General features: G+C 36.9%; 2 protein-coding genes across 2 annotated transcripts in view; both read right to left on the reverse strand.

The window, feature by feature from the left end:
- The window catches only part of CngA (Cyclic nucleotide-gated ion channel subunit A), a 129,313-nt gene that overhangs the window by 82,275 nt on the left and 27,332 nt on the right, over positions 1-19,706 (reverse strand). The gene's annotated exons all lie outside the window — the stretch shown is intronic.
- LOC141480815 (uncharacterized) lies at positions 11,455-12,381 on the reverse strand. The gene is made up of 2 exons (XM_074171366.1): positions 12,230-12,381; positions 11,455-12,166 (listed from the first exon to the last, which is right to left on the reverse strand). The coding sequence occupies exons 1-2, from the start codon at positions 12,379-12,381 to the stop codon at positions 11,455-11,457; spliced, it is 864 nt and encodes a 287-aa protein (XP_074027467.1).

Here is a 19,706-nt window from a genome sequence, read left to right on the forward strand (position 1 = left end):
CGTCTCAAACTCAATCTTTATATCAATAGTTGATGATTTTGTTGCATTCGGTTGATGGGAACAATCGATGACGAATAGTGGATTCTCTCTAAATTGTCCAATGTCCATCAGAGGTTCACTCATATCTTTATCATAATAACTTCGCTGGAAACTCTCAAAAGCATAATAAGCAGGAGCATCAAGTTTTTTATCGAAATTCAAATTCCAACGCTCATATGGATAAACTTCAGAATTCAAGTATACTCGAATACTATTGATATCAGCAGTTGTGAATTTTGTAATATCTTGTGTTCTATCTTCAGATGTGGTAGTACTTTGGAATGCGATGATGACAAAACGAGGAGTTTCCAATGCGTTAGTTGTTTTGATGGCCCATATGTCTGAAGAAGTCCCACGTAATGATGGTAGTTCATAGAGGTCCCACATACGATACGCCAACTTGATTTTGGCATTCAGACCGCTTTTGTTTATTCTACTCAAAAGTTTGAGCTTGTGTTTATCATCTGGTACAATATGCCTTATTTTCCATTCGATTTTATTTATTTCCAAATCAGCATCAACCTCACCTATATATGAGTTTTTGAATGATCGAGCGATAATCAAAATCAATTCCTGTTTGGCATTCAAGATACTTTTGTTGTAATCTTCAGCAAAACCCATCAAATATTTCAGTGGTAGTTTTCCACTAAAAACATGACTGTTTGTATCCAAGATATCTTGCTTCAATTGTGAAAGTCCCCAACCAGATGTCAATAATGTGTTAGCATGAGATTGTCCAAATGATATCATGGTTTTCATTGTAGATGTTATCCCAGGTTTTCTAACAACAGCCACTTGTTCACCTCCCATTTCATAACGAATTTCGTCAAAGAGAAATGCAATTGCATTATTCGAGAGATAGCATGTTTTCGCTACATCTTTGGGGGTGAATTTACCTTCTATGTAAATGAAGCTCTCGGCAATATCTAGTATAACATCTTGATTATTGATTGCAATTCTGATTTCATCCGAATTCCTGAATAGCGGTGATCCATAGGGCTTATATGTGTGCTCATGTAAACTTATGAGAGAATGATCGAGCACTGGTTCATTGAATATATTCAACTTTTCATTGTTTGTTTCGAGCACCATTGTTATTTTCTCACTTTCAATCCAATCGATTTCAAAAATTTAAGATCACTCACAGACAGAGCGTTATGTGCTAACTGTTTAGCATACACTTGTGGAATGAGCTTCTTTTTATGCACACCTTTCTTTTTGATAGTGCAACTCGTTTGGGATTGTTCAATGCGATTTTGTCTATTATAAATGAAACCCATAACAACAGTTATTCGATTTTCTTCAATTCCAAAATAATGAAAATCTCTTCTTCACTTCCAAAATCGATAAGGTTATTTTTTTCATCCAAAATACGCACTGTAATGTTGTGAATCAATTGACGACCTTCTGGACTGACAGGCATATATATAATACTGTGTGGTTCTTTAGTAAGATTGTAGCCAGGTTCAACATCAATATCGAATGAGAAAAGAATGTGGGATTCTTCACCATTTATATATGAACCAGATATTATATTGCAATCTAAGCGGATAAGTCTCACAGTTGTAATGTTTATTGGTAATGATGATTCATGTATCTGATTTGGTGGAAATATTTCATGAGCGAACCCCATCATTTCTGCTATTGAATTTGGATGTGTCAGATCAATTTCATATTTGGATCGCATTTCACATTTGAATGTATTATTATTGGCGTGTAGATAGAAAATATCATCTGCAACGACATCATTTGGTTTTTTATCATGAAACAATCTGAACATGATATGTTTCTGTATGACGGCATTGATCTCTTCTATTTCATAAGCACCACATGGAATTTCAATTGTCAACTTTTGGGGTATCGATGAGTTGTCATTACTGATTCTAAAACTAACTAAGTTATTAGCTTCAGTTATATTATTGATTGTATTGCATCCATAGAATCCCAAAAGTCCTAATCCATAACGACTGTTCCTATCCAATTCAATTGGTGGAAAAAAATCCGCACTCAAGACACTTGTCCCGACAGCTTGTAGCTCGAACTTTCGTGACATGACTGATGAATATTTTGAAACACATTTCAATTTATTATTGTACACAGCAACAGCACATTTGAGACAATTTACACTTTTTGGAAGGTGTTGTATTGTAATAAGTATCATTTTTATTGATACCAATATTCACATCCTCTATATTACAAATACAACACATAGATTTCCGAGGTATAGGACCGTCATTAACATCCGATTCTGAATTTTGATCGTGGTGGTGGTGCTCATAACAATATCTATGTTTCATTATATCGATGTCATCTTGCAGATGCTTAGGCAACTTTTCCCAAACATATGCAATCTCATGTGCAACACATGCAAGTATCACTTCCTTAGGCATATTTGCAAGCATCACTTTATCCATTTTTTTCAAGGTACCATATTTTGAAAACATTCTAAGTGAAAACCCCATTCCCTTGATAGCCTCCCGATCCAGTTTTGGTGTTGAATCCATTTTTATTTGGAAAATTATTTAGAGAGAAACTGCAAGCACAAGTGACCACAGAGAACTGTATTAAATTTCTGTTGTCGATCATAGTTATATTTGATTTTTACATTCGAACATTTTCGAAAGAATCGAGTCAATTCCAATGGTGGGGGTAGATCTCCAAAACTATCGAAATATGTGACTTCTTTCCCACATTTTTTATATGCCACCCAATGTGTTCCTGGTCCACTTATTCCATCTAAATTAACAATAGCTGTCTCGTTTTGTTTTGGACCTGAAGATGGTAATCTATCACGCATAAAAACACCACGAAAATGTGGAATTTTCATTTTTTGTGCATAATAACTGAGATCGAGATCAGTAAGAGGCCTCTGAGGTAGGGGTTCAATTAGTTTTTTGTTTTGTTTGTGGCTTTGTATGGTTTTAAATATAGTCCTAAACCTTTACGGTATGGTTTGAGATATATTCCACTTCCGCGTTTGCCTAATGCTACAGCCTCCATGGTTTTATTGTGACGATTGGCTTCCATTAAAGCCGCTCTGCTGGCTTTTGCCGAATTCACGGCCTTGGTAATACCAGCAGCAGCTCCCGCCAAACTTCCTAGTGCGGATAGTCCAGCAAAAATTGGTATCAATGGTAAAAGTCCACCGATCTTGGGAACAGGAATTATGCGTGGTGTGCGGATTTTCTTCTTTCCACCGGCAGCTTTAAGGTATTTACGTGCCGCCTGCAATGCCACAGTGATAGCTTTTTTGCTATTATTCGTCACAAATTGATTCCCACCAGCTTTCTTCAATACATTTCGCACTTTATGGACTATCCCAGCACCAAATGCAACTTTTTTAATTTTATTTTTCTTCGTTTGTTTCCTCTTACATTTTTTCTTATTGGTACTACAACCCATGCCCATATGTCTTTTCGCTTTCATAATGTTGGTGACAAGTAATGCAGCTGCTCTTTCCCCAATACTCGCGTCCTTCGATTTAACCCTATCCCAAGCGCTGTATTCAAGTTCTTTGTCGGCTAAATGTCTTGCTGCAAGATCGGATGGATGCTTAGAATATTGAATATCGTGTTTTTTGCATTCAATATCTAATTTATTGATTCCAGGGTCGTTACGAGCTAAACGTTGTTTCAATTTTGTACCCGGTCCACAGTATTGATAACCTCCGGTAGATGTAATTCGAAAGGAAGTTTGTTTATTAAATCATTAACAAAACCACAACCTCTTTTAATTTTACGATCACTTTCAATACGTCCGTATCGTTTGATGGTACACATTGAAATGAATAAGCTAATAACATTTATATAGTCTCCAACCACGGCACGATGCGCATTGTAAAACAGAAAGAAAAGTTTGCTGTAGATAATCTAGATGAGAAATTTGGTTGTGGATTGAATGGACAAAGGGTATTCAGACATGGTCCACTACTTCCATCATCAGTTCGAGGACTCATTATAGGACCTTCAAATTGTGGAAAGACGAATGCAATGATATCACTATTAACACATCCACAAGGACTGAGATTTAGAAATGTGTATCTCTATTCGAAATCACTCAATCAACCTAAATATCAGTACTTGCGAAGTGTTTTGGAACCTATAAAAGGATTAGGTTTTTATACATTCAGCAATAATGCAGAAATAGTGGAACCCTCCGACGCTAAGCCTAATTCTGTTTTCATTTTCGATGATGTAATATGTGAAAAGCAAGATATTATTAGATCATATTTCTGTATGGGACGTCATAAGGATGTTGATTGTTTTTATCTAGCACAGACATATTCACGGGTACCCAAACAGTTAGTGCGTGACAATACCAATTTCATTATAATGTTCAAACAAGATGAGACGAATTTACATCACATTTATTCAGATCATGTTTCACCCGATGTAACATTCAAACAATTCCAATTGATGTGTGTTAAATGCTGGGAGGACCAATATGGATTTCTAGTCATTGATAAGGATAGAAAAATAGATGAAGGTAGATATCGCAAAGGATTCGATAGTTTTATATACCCATGATCTTGTTTTTGGAACTTATTCGATCACTGAATATTGTAGTGGTCACTTCACCAACGAATTAAGCTTTAATTCAAAAAAAAGGGCATTATGAATACAAAAAAAGATCCTGAAAATAAAAACAATGAAATAAATTTGAAACGTCAACTAGTAGAGACAACAGAAGCTGTCAGGCAGAAATTCAACTCTATCAAGAATGATAATATTGAAAATCGTACGACACTTGAAAGATTGTATGAGCCCATAATGAAACCATTGAATGTTTTATCATCAAACGCTACTTCTAAATCACCAGTGTTATCACCAAATCATGGAACTGTTCAATCTACTTCAAATTATCCCATGAGTACTCCAATAGGAAGAAAACAATCTTTTGGTAGTGTATCATCTGTGAATAGTGACACGAGCACACTTCAAGACGATATGAGAACAACTCTATTCGAAACACCATCATCGTCCCACATCGATTCCTCGGATCCTGACATCTCACCTGTTATGAATGAAAGTGGTGAAGATGTTTTGATGAAACATTTGAATAATATAAAATCTAGAAATCCAGCATATGATGGAACATTTGGCGTACGTATGGATCCAATTACACAAAAGCTGAAAATGGGAAGTCTAGTGGTAAATTTCAAAGATGGAAACATTTCATTTTGGGATGCTAATAAAGTGAAAAAATATGAATGCGCAGGTAGTCCAGAATTGTATGATATGATTTTTTTGAAGAATCCACAAGATGTTGATAATGAAGAAACTCGTCAAGTATATTCCAAAATATTGAAAATAACGAATGCTCCATATAAACAATATCATCTGAAGAATGGTTTTAAAAATACAAATTCTAAAAAATTTCGTGAAGTTATCAAACCTCTATTAGACTCACGACAATATCCAATAAGAAGTAGAAGTAAAATTGGTGGAGCACTCAAACGAGTGAAAATGGAGAAAATATATAATTCTAAACCTGTGAATTATGTGTACTGGAATTCACCGAAAGAGTTAGTTGCTCGCCTACGACTATTGGTAGCTTCAAAGTCAGCCGGACATACCGGACATGATAATGAAATAATTTCAATAATTGAAGAATTACGTGAAGAAGGTATAATATATTAACATATTCACATGTAATGATCACTGTCACATCATCATTCAATGCAGTAACATTATCACCTTTTCTCTTTAATCATATTGAAATAGAATGACTAATGAAATAAGTGATGTCAAACGACAAGTTGTTAATGAATTACATAAACCTGCAAGACGTAATTTTCGTAGAAGAATAACCACCATCAAAGGTTTTGCAGATCTATGGCAAATAGATTTAGCTGAACTGCAACCTTATGCAAAAAGTAATGAAGGATACCGATATATACTTGTAGTGATAGATTGTTACTCCAAATATCTGTGGACTGTAGCAGTTAAAGATAAAACAGGTAGTACAGTAACTAATGCAATGAAACATGTACTGAAAGAAGCCAAATACTCCCCCAAACACATACAAAGCGATCAAGGGAAAGAATTTTTCAATAAAAGCTTCTCATCTCTCATGCGAGAATATAATATCAATCATTATTCAACATTTAGCACAAAGAAGGCAGCTATAGCAGAAAGAGTGATTCGTACAATAAAGGCATGGCTCTACAAGGAATTTTCGATGAGAGGTCACCACAAATGGCTTGATATTCTTCCAATTATAACTAGTAGATATAATAATAAAGTTCATCGTACAATAGGTATGGCACCCATCAATGTTGATTCAACAACAAAATTAAAATTCAAGGGTATCAATGGAATTGGAGGAAGACAAAGTAAACCCAAATTCCAATTAAATGATATTGTACGTATAAGTAAATACAAACATATTTTTGAAAAGTCTTACACTGCGAATTTTACCACGGAGCTATTCAAGATTGTTAAAATTAATAAAACCATCCCAACGACTTATAATCTTGAAGATATGAATGAACAGCCGATTAGAGGATGTTTTTACGAAGAAGAGTTATTACGAACCGAGAATCCTGACGTATATCTGATTGAGAAGGTGTTGAAGAGAAGAAAAAATAAAGTATATGTAAAGTGGTTAGGCCTTCCTAGCGAACAAAATTCTTGGATTGATGAATCAAATATGGTTTAAATGTATATAATAGTGACTTTTATGAATAAAGTAATATTAAAGTTCATTATTGTTTTCATTTCAATTATAAGTATGTGAACTGAAAAATATTGCAGCGGTAAACATTGCCCCAGCCATTCGCAATGTTCTGTGTATACCAAACCAAATTAATTGTATACTCCATTCCCGCTTATATTTTTCAACTCACGATATTGAAAACACATTATCATTCCCAAAACTAATCGCCGTCACTTTGAAATGCAGTATCCAACTCTTTTTGCCAATTATCTCTCACTGATAATGCTGTCTCATAAAGCTTAGTCGACTCCTCAAGCTCAGCCTGAGCTTGCATTCTCGAACGTTGATGGAATTGCTTATCTTTACCAATTTTTGAACGGAGTTCATCAGCATCTTTAGACATTCTAGCCAATTCAACCTTCGCTAATGCAATCTTGGCATCTAATGCTTCAAGAGTTTCATTATTAGCATTAATAGCTCGCTCACTCTTTTCAAGTTCAGCAATAGTCATCTGTGCCTTTACAAGACGGCATTTTGCTTTCCTTTTCATTTCCCCAAACCGATGGAGGGGGCTGAAAGAAGATAGCGGTTCAGCTTTCAAATCACTCTTCATTTCTTTAGGAGTACCTTTTGGCTTCCTCTTCGATCTGTCACTTTTCGTTGCGGGTTTTTTCTGTCGCACAACACTTTTGGATTCTTTCTTTTCTTTAAAGTCAGTGACAATCGATGAAGATGCCTTAGTAACCTTCCTCTTGATTGTTCTAGATTTCTTATCAACACCAAGAGGAAGGGTAGATGAAGAGTGTTTGAGTGATGATAATTGCGAAACGATCGGATTTTCAATAATAATTTGCTCATTTGGTTCTGGCACATCTGCAAAGTTAACGAAGTCGTTAATATCAAAATCATTTATCGAATCTTGACTCGATAAATGTAATACTGGAATATTTTCAAAATCAGTCTGATCGATATCAACAAGTGGTGAACCATCTTCAGCAATCAATAGCGGCATAGAGCTCATGATTATTAAGGTCTGAGGAATGATATGTGATAGCAATAGAATGTGGATAGGAAAGGTGATGATGTTACTGAGACCTCACCATTTATAGAAGAAAATAAACTAGCGCATGCGCTCTTTCATCAACTGGCACATGCGCTCTCTCACTAAACTATTCACGCATGTAACAATCTTTGTCATTTAAGAGGAAAACTTTGTGTTGCATGCATGTATTTTTAAATGTTAGAAAATAATACAAATAAATTCAAAATATATATATATTTATTAATAATAGAGGACAATAACGATAATAAAAAATGAAAAATGTTAATATGTCTCTGTGGATGTGGAACGTTCTTTGACTCTATTCCTCAATAGTTGTTGCTCGTGCGTCAAACACCAACATTGAAAAAAATGGATTCTCCTATTGGGGTAGAGTTGACCAACCTTCTCACACAGATCCCAAGTACTTCTACATGCATTGCATACATGATTCCAACAATTCATGGAATATGTATCACAACGCAAACAACGTTGCAGTGGAGTTGGAACGGCAGCACAGATACCACAAATATTTCTACAGATACCTATATTGTTAAATATTATAGGTTCGGAACACTTCAGACACTGTAACTGTTGTTGACGATAATCCGATTTTGTTCGCTTCGGTGGATGAGAAGGAGGCGATAGTTGAATCCGCAACACGCAATCACTACACATACCAGTACATGGATTGATTGAATCCTTAGGTCTACTTATTTGACAAAAGTAGCACACAATAGCCCCTGCAATCATCATTGGGTAGACACACACTTTTGGTTTTTCATTCCACTCTTTTGGAAACGGCATTTTACTAATTCGATTAGAAATATAAAGAGATGACTTACAGAAACTCTGAATGCTCTCTCCTATACCTACGATCTCTATTTATACAAATCAACATCATGTGGAAGTATAGTGGGATAACTTCTCCTACTATTCCACTCTAAACGAGTCAAGTGGGAGTCGCATCACCTCCTATATAAGTTGACTTGCAAACCTAGAGTTCATTCATTCACTCTCTACAACTGTGAGCAAACAACAACAAGATGAATTCTGCAAAAATAAATGCTGCATTAAATAGAATAGCTGCTGTTGATGAAAACAATTGGATAGACGAATCAGATGATGAGGATGTCAATGTTCCGCTAGAGGAAGTAATAGTTGAAGCAGAAGATGTTGGAGTCGATGAAGATGAGATAGACGAAGTTGAAAACGAGGCCAACCAAAGCGACGAAGATGATGACGTGATGGAGTTTGAGAGGGTCATGGATGAAGAAGGAGATGATGAAGGGATAGAAGCTGACACAACTGAAGGTGATGGTGCTATGAGGATCGGTATGCGAACACTCAATGTCAGTGAGACACTGGAAGATCCCTTGGATTTGTATTGTGCATTGGATGCATACGTATTGATCAGCACAATAGATGGAGAGAACAAAAAACTATGTTGGTGCTGCTTTCGGTTTTATTCGCATAGAAACAATAATGGAGGGTGGTATGCCCATGTCAACACCCACAACACTGTCTCAATTATGGAAATGGGACAGAATTGGTGTGAAGCTTGCGAGAGGCCACTAACAAACTTCACCCGAGTATCTACATGTATTATATGTAATAATGTCCAACCTGTGGCACAATAACCGTGGACCTACTGGTCAAAAAAAAAACAACAGCCCTTTTCAGGGCTACATTATTCACACAAACAGTAGTTAGTTGTATTAGTATTCATAGATTATGTGACAAATGAATACTTTGATTAATAAAAGTCTAAGTTGGAAATTTGTTAGTCTTTGAATATCTATACATTATATGACAAATAAATTACTACTTTGACTGAAAAGTCGAAATTTGGAATTTGATAGTCATTGAATATCTATGCATATGATGAGTACTACTTTAAATGAAAGTTGAAGTTGGCATTTGTCAATCATTCATATGCATATAATGATGAATACTTTCACATACATATATTTCGTTTGAGATTATAATGTTAACATAATGTTAACAATGGTATGAATCTGTTTCTGTTTGAAAGTATAATGGTAGCTCTGAAAAGAGCTATTTTTTTTATTGTTTCAGTCTTTAATTGTAGCCCTGAAAAGGGCTGTTATTTTTTTATTAATCCATGCAATGATATGGACTAACGCTCCTCATCATCAGAAACAATAATTATGGTATCGTCATCTGAATCAGATGATATACTAATGATATCATCCTCATAGTAGTCATCTGAATCAGATGATATACTCATGATGTCGTCGTCGTCATAATCAGCTGAATCAGATGATATACTAATCACATCATCCGCATTATTATCGTCAACAGCATCTATGTCGTCCTGAATACCTTGTTCCACTCGTTCTGCGAAATCATCAGGAAGATCATAGATTCGCTGCAGAAATTGAGCGAAGGTTGTACTCAAATGATCAGACGTTGAATCTATTTCATGTACTTGGATGGGTCCTGTACTCGACATTGTGGAAGAATGATATAGAACTGGGATTGTTGCTATATTTATATTGGAAGAAATGAAATGGAGGGGGTGAAATGTAGAACAGTGTTTGAGATTCGAAAACATCAAGAATGAAACTCTGAGCGATTATTAGGAGAAATTCTAGTGATTATTATGGAAAAAAAACTAATAAGAGGGAGAGGAAGGGAGGAAGACACTGCCCCAGCCTCGCAGTGCCTCGTGTACACCAACCAAAAAGTGTGTACTCCGTGGAAGGAAAGGAAAGGAAATGATGGACGAGTAGATGATTATATGTCATCATCGGAATTGAGGACATCATCATCGATTAGGATTGGGGATGGCGGAGGACTATCCTCGATGAGGATAGGGGATGGTGGAGGACGTCTAACGTCAAGCTCGTCATCAGCATCATCACCAGAGTCGTCGTCGTCATCATCGTCGTCGTCGCTACTCATTGGGACAATGTCATCATAAGCAGGGTCCCACCATCCGTCAGGATCTGGATATTCCGAGTCATCCAAGTGTCCTTCGTCACTGCCAGTGACATGCTGAACTTGCATCCTGATGTCGTGATCCCGGTATTCGTATGGCGGACTGTGGGGTTCCGTGGTGGAAGAGACAACCTGTACCTGGCTGTTATCCCAGTAATTGAAGTTGTACCCCTGATCCGGGCAGCTATAGGGTTCGGAGGTTGAATCGGGTTCCATCTCGATGCTAGCTGATCAACTGAATGTTTCATCAGATGATTTCTACTTTTATACTTTCGAGAGGGAGTGGGAGAGGAGTGGAACATTGAGTAGGGGTAAATTGTAGTGTGACATAAGACATATTCAATGAGTAGGGGTAAATTGCAAAGTGACATAAGACATATTCAATGAAAGAGATACTTGAATGGATAAAATACAAATGAAATATACTTGTCGATTTCACTATGAAACATGTCTATTTTTTTATTTTTTAAATTTTCTTCACATGAAATTATTTACAAGTGATTAGAGAACACAAAAATTGATGTGAGGTATTTGTCTAGAAGAACTTGGAATTGAAATAAAAAAATAATAATGATAATAAGAGGAAGTGAAGAAAAATGCTCCAACCATCGCATTGTTCAATGTGTACCAAACCAAAAAACAGTGTACACCCTTTATTTCACTTCCTTTTCCTTTATTCAATATAAACTTAACAAATATAAACTTAAAACTACCATAATTAAATACTCCTAACTAACCTAAAACTAATCTTACATTTACACTTCATCTACAAAAAGAGTGTCCATAACTGTCACTACTTTTTTGTACAGCTCTATCGAAGAGGTCTTTGCTTTACACCTTTCCTGCAGAGATGCATAATTCCGATCTATTTCGGCCATTTCCTTTTGGAGTTCCCTCCGTCGGTTATCCATTTCAGCCATTTGTCGCTTCATGGTAACCAACTCGGCCTCGCTAGATCGGGCAGCTCGTTCTGCTTTCTTGCATCTCTGCAGAAAAACACTCATCTTTTCACTAACCTCTCCGATAGGCTGTGGCACCAACACCTCAGGATCCGCCGGTGTCGCTGGCAGCGGTGGTAGTCGCGTCACCAACGGCGACAATATCACCAACTCCGGAGAAGGACTCCTCGGAATTTCCACTGCTGCTGGTGCTGCTGCTGGTGTGGAGGCCCTCTTACGAGAGGTCGAAAAACTACCTGCATAAGGATTAGTCCTATTGCAAGTAGCTCGGTACTTTGAAATAGGACCAACCTTTGCTGCAGGTCGTTGGCAAACCTTCTTCACAGCCCTGACTTCCTCCTCCTCCTCGAATAAGTCAGGGCTAGAAGATCTGCACCTAACTCGCGAACGCGAAGTGGTTGGCTGGTCAACCGTCACCGCTCTCGAAGATGCTGCCTCCTCCTGGTCAGCGGACACCGGCAGAATAGACGCCACAGCATTATTCACCTCCTGTGTATTGGTTGCCATTCTGAAAAAGAAGAAATAATACAAAGTTAGTTGATATAAAAAATAACATTCCTAATTTACTTACTCAAATATCAAGTTGGTCGTTGGAACGTACTGCCTTGTTGTGGAGTGGACTGCTCTCGATGAGATGACTTCTCGAACTGAATGTTGTGGAGTGCTCTCCGGAGGGTATCGACTTCGATGCGTGAGCGGTGGGAAAATGGTGGGAGCGCACATGCGCGATGAGGGTAGGGTGTACATGCGCAAATGTTGGGAGTCGGGGGGCGGGGCTTCGGGGAGGGGAGGGGCGGGGCTTCGGAAAGGGGGCGGGGCTTCGGAAAGGGGCGGGGTATCCGAAAAGTTGGTGGCGGGGGGGGGGGGGGGGGGGGGGGGGGGGGGGGGGGGGGGCGTGGCCCTAACGGGCCCCGCCCACTGCCTGGGCTCCGCCCAGGTGGGTGGGGCCTCCGGCCCAGGTAGGCGGGACATCTGGAGAGACATCTACGCCCTCTTCGCGCGCGCGTTCGTAACATAATATGCAACCGAACACCTAACCTAACGTATTAACGTATTAACGTAACCTAACCTAGTACGCTAACCTACCGCTATGCAACCGAACACCTAACCTATCGTATGTATTAACGTAACCTAACCTAGTACGCTAACCTACCGCTATGCAACCGAACACCTAACCTAACCTAACCTAACCTAACCTAACCTAACCTAACCTAACCTAACCTACAGTAACTATTAACCTAACCTAACGAGGGAATACTAACCTAACACCTAACCTAACGTAAGTATGCAGCTAACCTAACGTAGCTATTAACCTAACCTAACGAGGGAATACATTCACCATGTTGGTTCCATTAATACATCATCAGTTGGTTTTGGTTTTGGTTGTATTATTCTATGATTTGGATTAATGTTCAGTCCTGGATATCCCAGTCCACCTGATGATGATGGCCTGACTTTATAGTTTCTCTCCAAAACTTCTTTATGGTTTTTCTCCAATACTTCAACTCTCTGTTCCAGTACATCATACTTTTTCATTGTAGTCCCTGTTATGTTTGACATAGCATCAAATTTTTTATTTGTAGACGCTGTTATGTCAGACATTTTTATGTCTACATCACTTGTAAGTTTGTCAAATTTACGAGTGAAAGTTATCCGAGCCTCTGCAATTTTATCGTTAAATGCTTGCCGGGCGTCCCGAGCAATATTGCCTATTGTGGATTGTATTGCAGCTTGTAGGGCTAGAAGTATAACTTCCTTTGCTCCATTAATTTCCCCCTCAAGATATGATACAGTTACACAATCACTCTTGTCAATTGGTTCACTTGTATTTTTCAATATTTTTCCTTTGCATGTCATAATGACCATCTTTTGTTAATTTAAAACCATTCCCAGGAGGACCTCGAATGACATTACCACCCCATTTTCTTTTTCTACCAAACTTATCGATTGTTTTAGACATTGTGCACTCTACGATGATTCTCTTCAAACTGATATTTCTGTCATTTACATTATACTATATATTGCAGTAATTGATTAGGGAAATAGAAATAATACAAATAAAATTTTAATCATTTTATATTCATTACAGTAATACATATACATACATACATAATACATTAATATCACATTACTTCTATCATATATTATTAATTATAAATGGCTACATAAATATCAATATTGAATTTTCCGGTTTTGAAGATATTGAATGATATTTCAATCATTGATCTCGGCAGATAATAAATTAATCAATTGATCCAATGGAGTCTCCTGAGATTGTGATTGTTGAATAATATTACTTATCCAACGAATGTTCTCATTTGGATCGTTTTCATAAAATTCAATATCATTATGACCCCAAGGAAGAGTGTGGGTAGTATTCGGAATGATAAATCGTTTATCATCGTGATATGATAATGCAACTTTATTTTTTAATTCAGTATACATATCATGTAACACGCTTCTAAATGAATTCATCTTTCTGAATATCATACCACCTTGTTCGACGATTTTTTGATAATCTTCGCATGTCAATTCATTCTTTATTACAGATCGTTTAACCCCTTTGGCTTTCTTAAATTCACCATCAACAGATTTCACATAATATGCTTTAGCACCTGTACCATAAAAACTCATGATTGGATCATTTGGAAATTCATCTTTGAAGTTACCCAAGACTGAACTTGTTACTGGAATATTGAATTGGTTAACTATACTGTAATTGGATGTATCAAATCTACTTATGTTAGTTTTTATGAATTCATAAAAATTTTCTGTGTTTACTTTAAGAATGAGCGAGTCGGTATCTGTGTAAAGTAAAGAGACATTTTCATCAAAGTGTTGTTTGATGCATCCATAGAAAAAGTCATACATGACTGTTTTAGATAATTCTAATATGGAAAATCCCAAATATAATGGTTTATCGTAATGAACCTTCACTCTACCCAATTGAATGGCAACGAAATTATCAGTGAAAATTGAACAATTTTTGAAATTTGGTTTGGCTATGAGAGTGCTGGCACCTATATTTTTCTTTATATTTTCCCAATGTGTAACGAGTCTAACATCAATTCGATTATCTACATTCTCCATTGTCTTTCCATACACCGCATTATTCATTAGTTTATAGAAATCTTTAACAGATTTGTTGTTAGACCTATTACGCATTTCAGTATTAAGATCTATATAGGGTTTCATCCAGCATGATTGTTTGAATTTCAATACTCTATGTGTATTCATTACAATCAATCCATTTTTGACAGCTTGCTGTAGATTCCTATAATGAACAATATATTTTCTTTTATCATTCAAATTTGGAATTAATTTGGGAATTTTCGATTGTGTACGAGGTGGTATTATTTTTTCGACTAAAAATGGAAGGTCAGAATGTTTATCATGCAACTCTTGTGGATAATGAATGTCCACTTCAAATACATACCCATACGGACTATCAGTACTCACATCCATCACATCGAGATTAAGAATTTCATTTGGTGTCAACCATGTAAATTCACTTGTTGGTAGAGGTTGTGACATACTGTGACCGTATAGATTTGTTGCATCTAAATATGTAATGAATGTGGAAGGTTCGTTGGGATTATAATTGGGTAAAAATCTATTATTTGCTATATGTTTCCTCTCGCTACATTGACTAATTCCACCTCGTATACCTTTTTGAAAAAAGTGAATCATATCAATGTCAGTTAGTAATTCCAATTCAACATTAGTGAACTTCAACATGGCATCCCATGATAATCCAGGTGCAGTGTAATATTGTGCCGGATCTAAGTTATATATCTCTAAACTTGTGGTGCGGAAGTTTTCAAAAATATCACATAGTAGCAATACATCCGACTTCAAATACAAATCAGAGTATTCCCCCAAATTCTGACACTCGAATAAATTCCAAACTTTTCTAGCCCTATCATAATCAGTTTCGATATATGTTCACAATTGAGTGTGTCATAAAACTGATTTTTTGTCGGAAGTAATGGATAATTCAATTTGTCAATGTCATCAACAAAACTATATGGAAATACACCTTTCTGTCTCATCAAATTGAATTTCTCAATTTGTGGGAAATGTTTGTGCATCTCCAAACATTGATCGGAGGTCAAGTTTGCACCCAACTTCTCCAACGAATTAGTCATAAATTTATAACTATCGATAAATCTCATTTTGAGATAATTCTTCCTAACCACACCATCTTTATCGGTATAGCTGTGTGTAAAGAGATGCTTCGTGAAAGATATATATTTCTCTTTAGTTTGCGGGATAACATCAACTTTCTCTTTATTCCTATACAATTCTTTTATGAATAAATGACAATCATAACCACTTAAATTATGAAAAATGATAGGTATGAAGTTTGGTATTTTGAAATTTAAATTACATTTCGAGTGAGCGGCATGTGATCTTTTCTTTCCTGTGACATGACAATGATCTCTTACTTTGACGTCACCATCAGTAAATGCTTTATTACATATACCACAAGTTCTGGCTGCAACAAACTGTTCTTCTTCTTCGACAGTTTGTGTATCCATTGGTTTAGGGTTTCTGAGATGATTTTCATGTATCTCTTTCAAATCATCTTCAATGCTACTCACAAATTTCTGAGCTGCATCTACACCCCTATATGTAACAAATTTTGTCAAATCATCATTATATGAACACTTTATCAAATAAGCAAATGAATATGGGGCATGTTTGAATGTTTTAATCGTGTATGAACTTCCAGGATTTGGCTCATTCACATGAATCGGTTTAAGCACTGATTCAAAATCAGCATACACTACAAATGGCACCCTCATTTGCCTCTCAAAGTTTTCAAACATTAGTTTATTTTCCGCAACCATTCTACCATATTTATTGATCTTTAAATTAGTAGTTGGTGTTGTGGTACTAATGTGATTACAATCATACATATTATGACGTAAAAGCAATCTCTCATCAGAAAAATATATCAAACATCCGTCACAAAAAATATTTTTTCTGTCTATGAGCTGATAGTTGATTAGAAACTAATCTTGAAAGATCTTTGATCCAACAATAGTGACCATTACCGGAGTCATCAGTTATAAACAACAAATTGACATGTCTCCGGAGTCTTCTCTGTGAGTATCGCAATGGACCAATCACTTCATACTTCATTTTACCCTTCTCAAATGTACTCTCTAAACCGTAAACATTAATTGAAATATCATTCCTATCTTCGAATATTTCGATACTCTTATTATTAACTTTAACCGGAAAATCCATACCTGTGACATCTAAAACAGTGGAAAAATGTGGATATGACGTAAGTTCGGACACTCGACTATCTGCAGGATATAATGCTGATGTTATAGCCCAAGCAAAACAATATTGATCTTCATTACGAACATTCACAACAGCTTTCTTCCATTGAATACATTGAGGCAGCTTCACATATGAACGTCCTTCCAGTGGACTGTATTTATTAATGTTGACCTCGAGAAACAATATTTTTTCACAAGTCCAACCTGAATTATAAAAAAAAAAATATTACTATTCAATCTTATTGAAATTTTTAAAAAATAAATACCTGAGTCACGATCCTGGAACTCAGTCGTTTGTGCCACAATTACATCACGGAATCCATCAAAAACAGCATTCAAATCTGAAGATTGGTCCACTATTTTATTTTGGGAATTAAATGACTTCGTGTCCCTCGAATCATCAGTCTGAAGAATATAATTCCCAAAAACTTCCATATTCACCTTGATGCTTTTATGGATCCTGATGGCTGATTCCAGTAATTCAATGACCTTCTGCCTAATCTTATTGAAAAATGAAATGTAGTCACTGGTTACAATCGAACTCTCCACCCTGTATGTAGCAATGCGGCAATTGAATGCATTCGTTATAATTTGAACACCGTCAGACAATTGAACACATGCATTATTTTTATGACTCATGGTTCTTCGGTGAGAATTCACTTGGCTCATAGGAATTGTCACATTACAACAATTGCACGTATACATAGGTGTTGCATTATCCACTCTCACCCGTTTCACTGCAGGCCCTCCTTGGCAACTCTGGAGCTGATGCCGACGAAGATTATCACTACGAGTGAAAGATTTACCACAGTCACAGGAATACATTTTATATAATAGTTCTCACTAACTCACTTGATGTAAACTGACATAGCCAACACTCGTACGCTTCTTAAATACACTCTGATAGGACCCGTCAAGACGTCATAGCCAACCCCACTTCTCAACTACATGCGCCAAGATTACCTCCCAACTGAATGCGATAACAGATGTCGATATACGAGCAAGCAGTGGTCGTTGCGGTCTCGGAGAGGGTAGACGCTAGGCAAACAGTCCTCGGCTGCCGTTGTGTCACCATCGATAGCGGGGCTAGAGCGAACCTTCATCGCTTCAGGAGAGGTGAGGGCAGACCGATGAATACGCATTACTCTGCCACACGTCGTGGAGTGAACATGTCGCTCTCTAGCCGTTGAACGGTTATTGCTGTGACGTCACTCCACTACTAACTTGGTGCCCTAACACCGATGGAGCATTTATTACTTGGAGGATCTTCGAAGTATGCAGACGTATGTTTGTACATAGACAAACAAGCACATGATGAAACCCTGTACCGTGCATTCTCCTACACACACACATAAACACACAAAATCTCATATGAAAAAAAAATCTGAACGATCCATGCACCAGACACTTCAAGGTCACAACGCCTTGACTTCACTGCACAACAAAAAAACTTCACCAAACAACAACCAATAAAAAAAGCAATTAATACGTCATAGTGGTGGGGGGAGGCCGAGAATCAGCTGTAAACAACTACTGACATAGAATGTGAAAGATGTTTTTATTGACATAAATATCTCACAAGTAAACTATTTCCTACAAAGCGAACTCTTCATTTTCCCCGATTTTTTGGATTCATGCCAGAAAGTGTTCGGCTGTATTTTTTTCTACTTTAACGATGACTGGGTATACAATCTCCTTATTTGTTACGTTTCGATTTTTTGTTTGGATATCAAGTGAATCGCCCATTCAAAACTAATGGATCCTTTACATGCCAGAAGCTGTCGGCTACCAAATTCGACACACCAGAGTTAATGACCCATGTCATCAATCATCTTTCAGCTCCTAACGTTTTATATTAGAAAACTTCGCAAAGTTCTTAGCAGTTCTGAATATACCACGCTCCCAAAGTCTGTCAAAACGGATGACATGCTTTATTGGTAGTAGGGTGCAAATACGTATACTAATTCCAAGGGATTAACAAACGTGTATATTATCCCGGAAGGTTTGAACAACCAGTGAGATATTTTGCGGGTTTCATGGAGTGTACATTTATAAATTTTGTTCATTATCTTATTGCTTCGAATAATATTCACCTGCATATTTATTGTCCGACTGATGATGCTTGTTTTTTTTAAGGACGAAACACAAGCACTACAGGATCAATTCACATTGAAATTTGATTCGATGGTAATTAAATCCGTTTGGAAAAGTCGAATCTTACCTTTAAGGTCGGAGTCAAATAGTGAGGACAACAGAACTCTCGAGAACAGGGCCATTGAATCTGTGTACCCCAGGGTTCTGTGTTAGCCCTACTTCTGATTTCTGCTATATATGAATGGACATCTCTATGATTAACATATCTGTTAGTTTCACCCTATTCGCGAATGCTACTACGATATTGTGGAAAGAAAAAACTCAGTTTCATTTGCTTCTAACATATAAGCTCTCATTGACTGGTACATAGTGCTCCTACAGGATATTCTGCATGGCTGTATTGTGTAGTGCGTCCAATGGTTCAGCACTGATTTCTTTGCACTAGCATATGCAACGGCCCATAGTCAATTTTGATCTGACATTTCCTCTTATAACCGCATAAGCGATATGCTGTCTGCTCCCAAGAATGAATTGCTATGGTTCTCATGAGATTTATTCCATTTTGGGATGACTGCTTCAGTTTTATTAACATGTGTTCCACTGTAATTTTTCGTCAAAGATAAGTCCCAGAAAGTTTGTTCTTTGACAAATTCAAGTTGC

This window comes from Leptinotarsa decemlineata, unplaced genomic scaffold, assembly GCF_025532065.1.
Source record: "Leptinotarsa decemlineata unplaced genomic scaffold, Ldec_3_MD MMD2_P_RNA_scaffold_12, whole genome shotgun sequence".
NCBI classification, from domain to species: Eukaryota; Metazoa; Arthropoda; class Insecta; order Coleoptera; family Chrysomelidae; genus Leptinotarsa; species Leptinotarsa decemlineata.

Excerpts from the sequence above, each read along its gene's own strand:
- LOC141480815 (XM_074171366.1), bottom strand. The coding sequence starts at position 12,381 with ATGTGCGCTCCCACCATTTTCCCACCGCTCACGCATCGAAGTCGATAC. Across the intron at positions 12,167-12,229 it reads ACGACCAACTTGATATTTGA|AATGGCAACCAATACACAGG; the intron begins GTAAGTAAATTA and ends CTTCTTTTTCAG.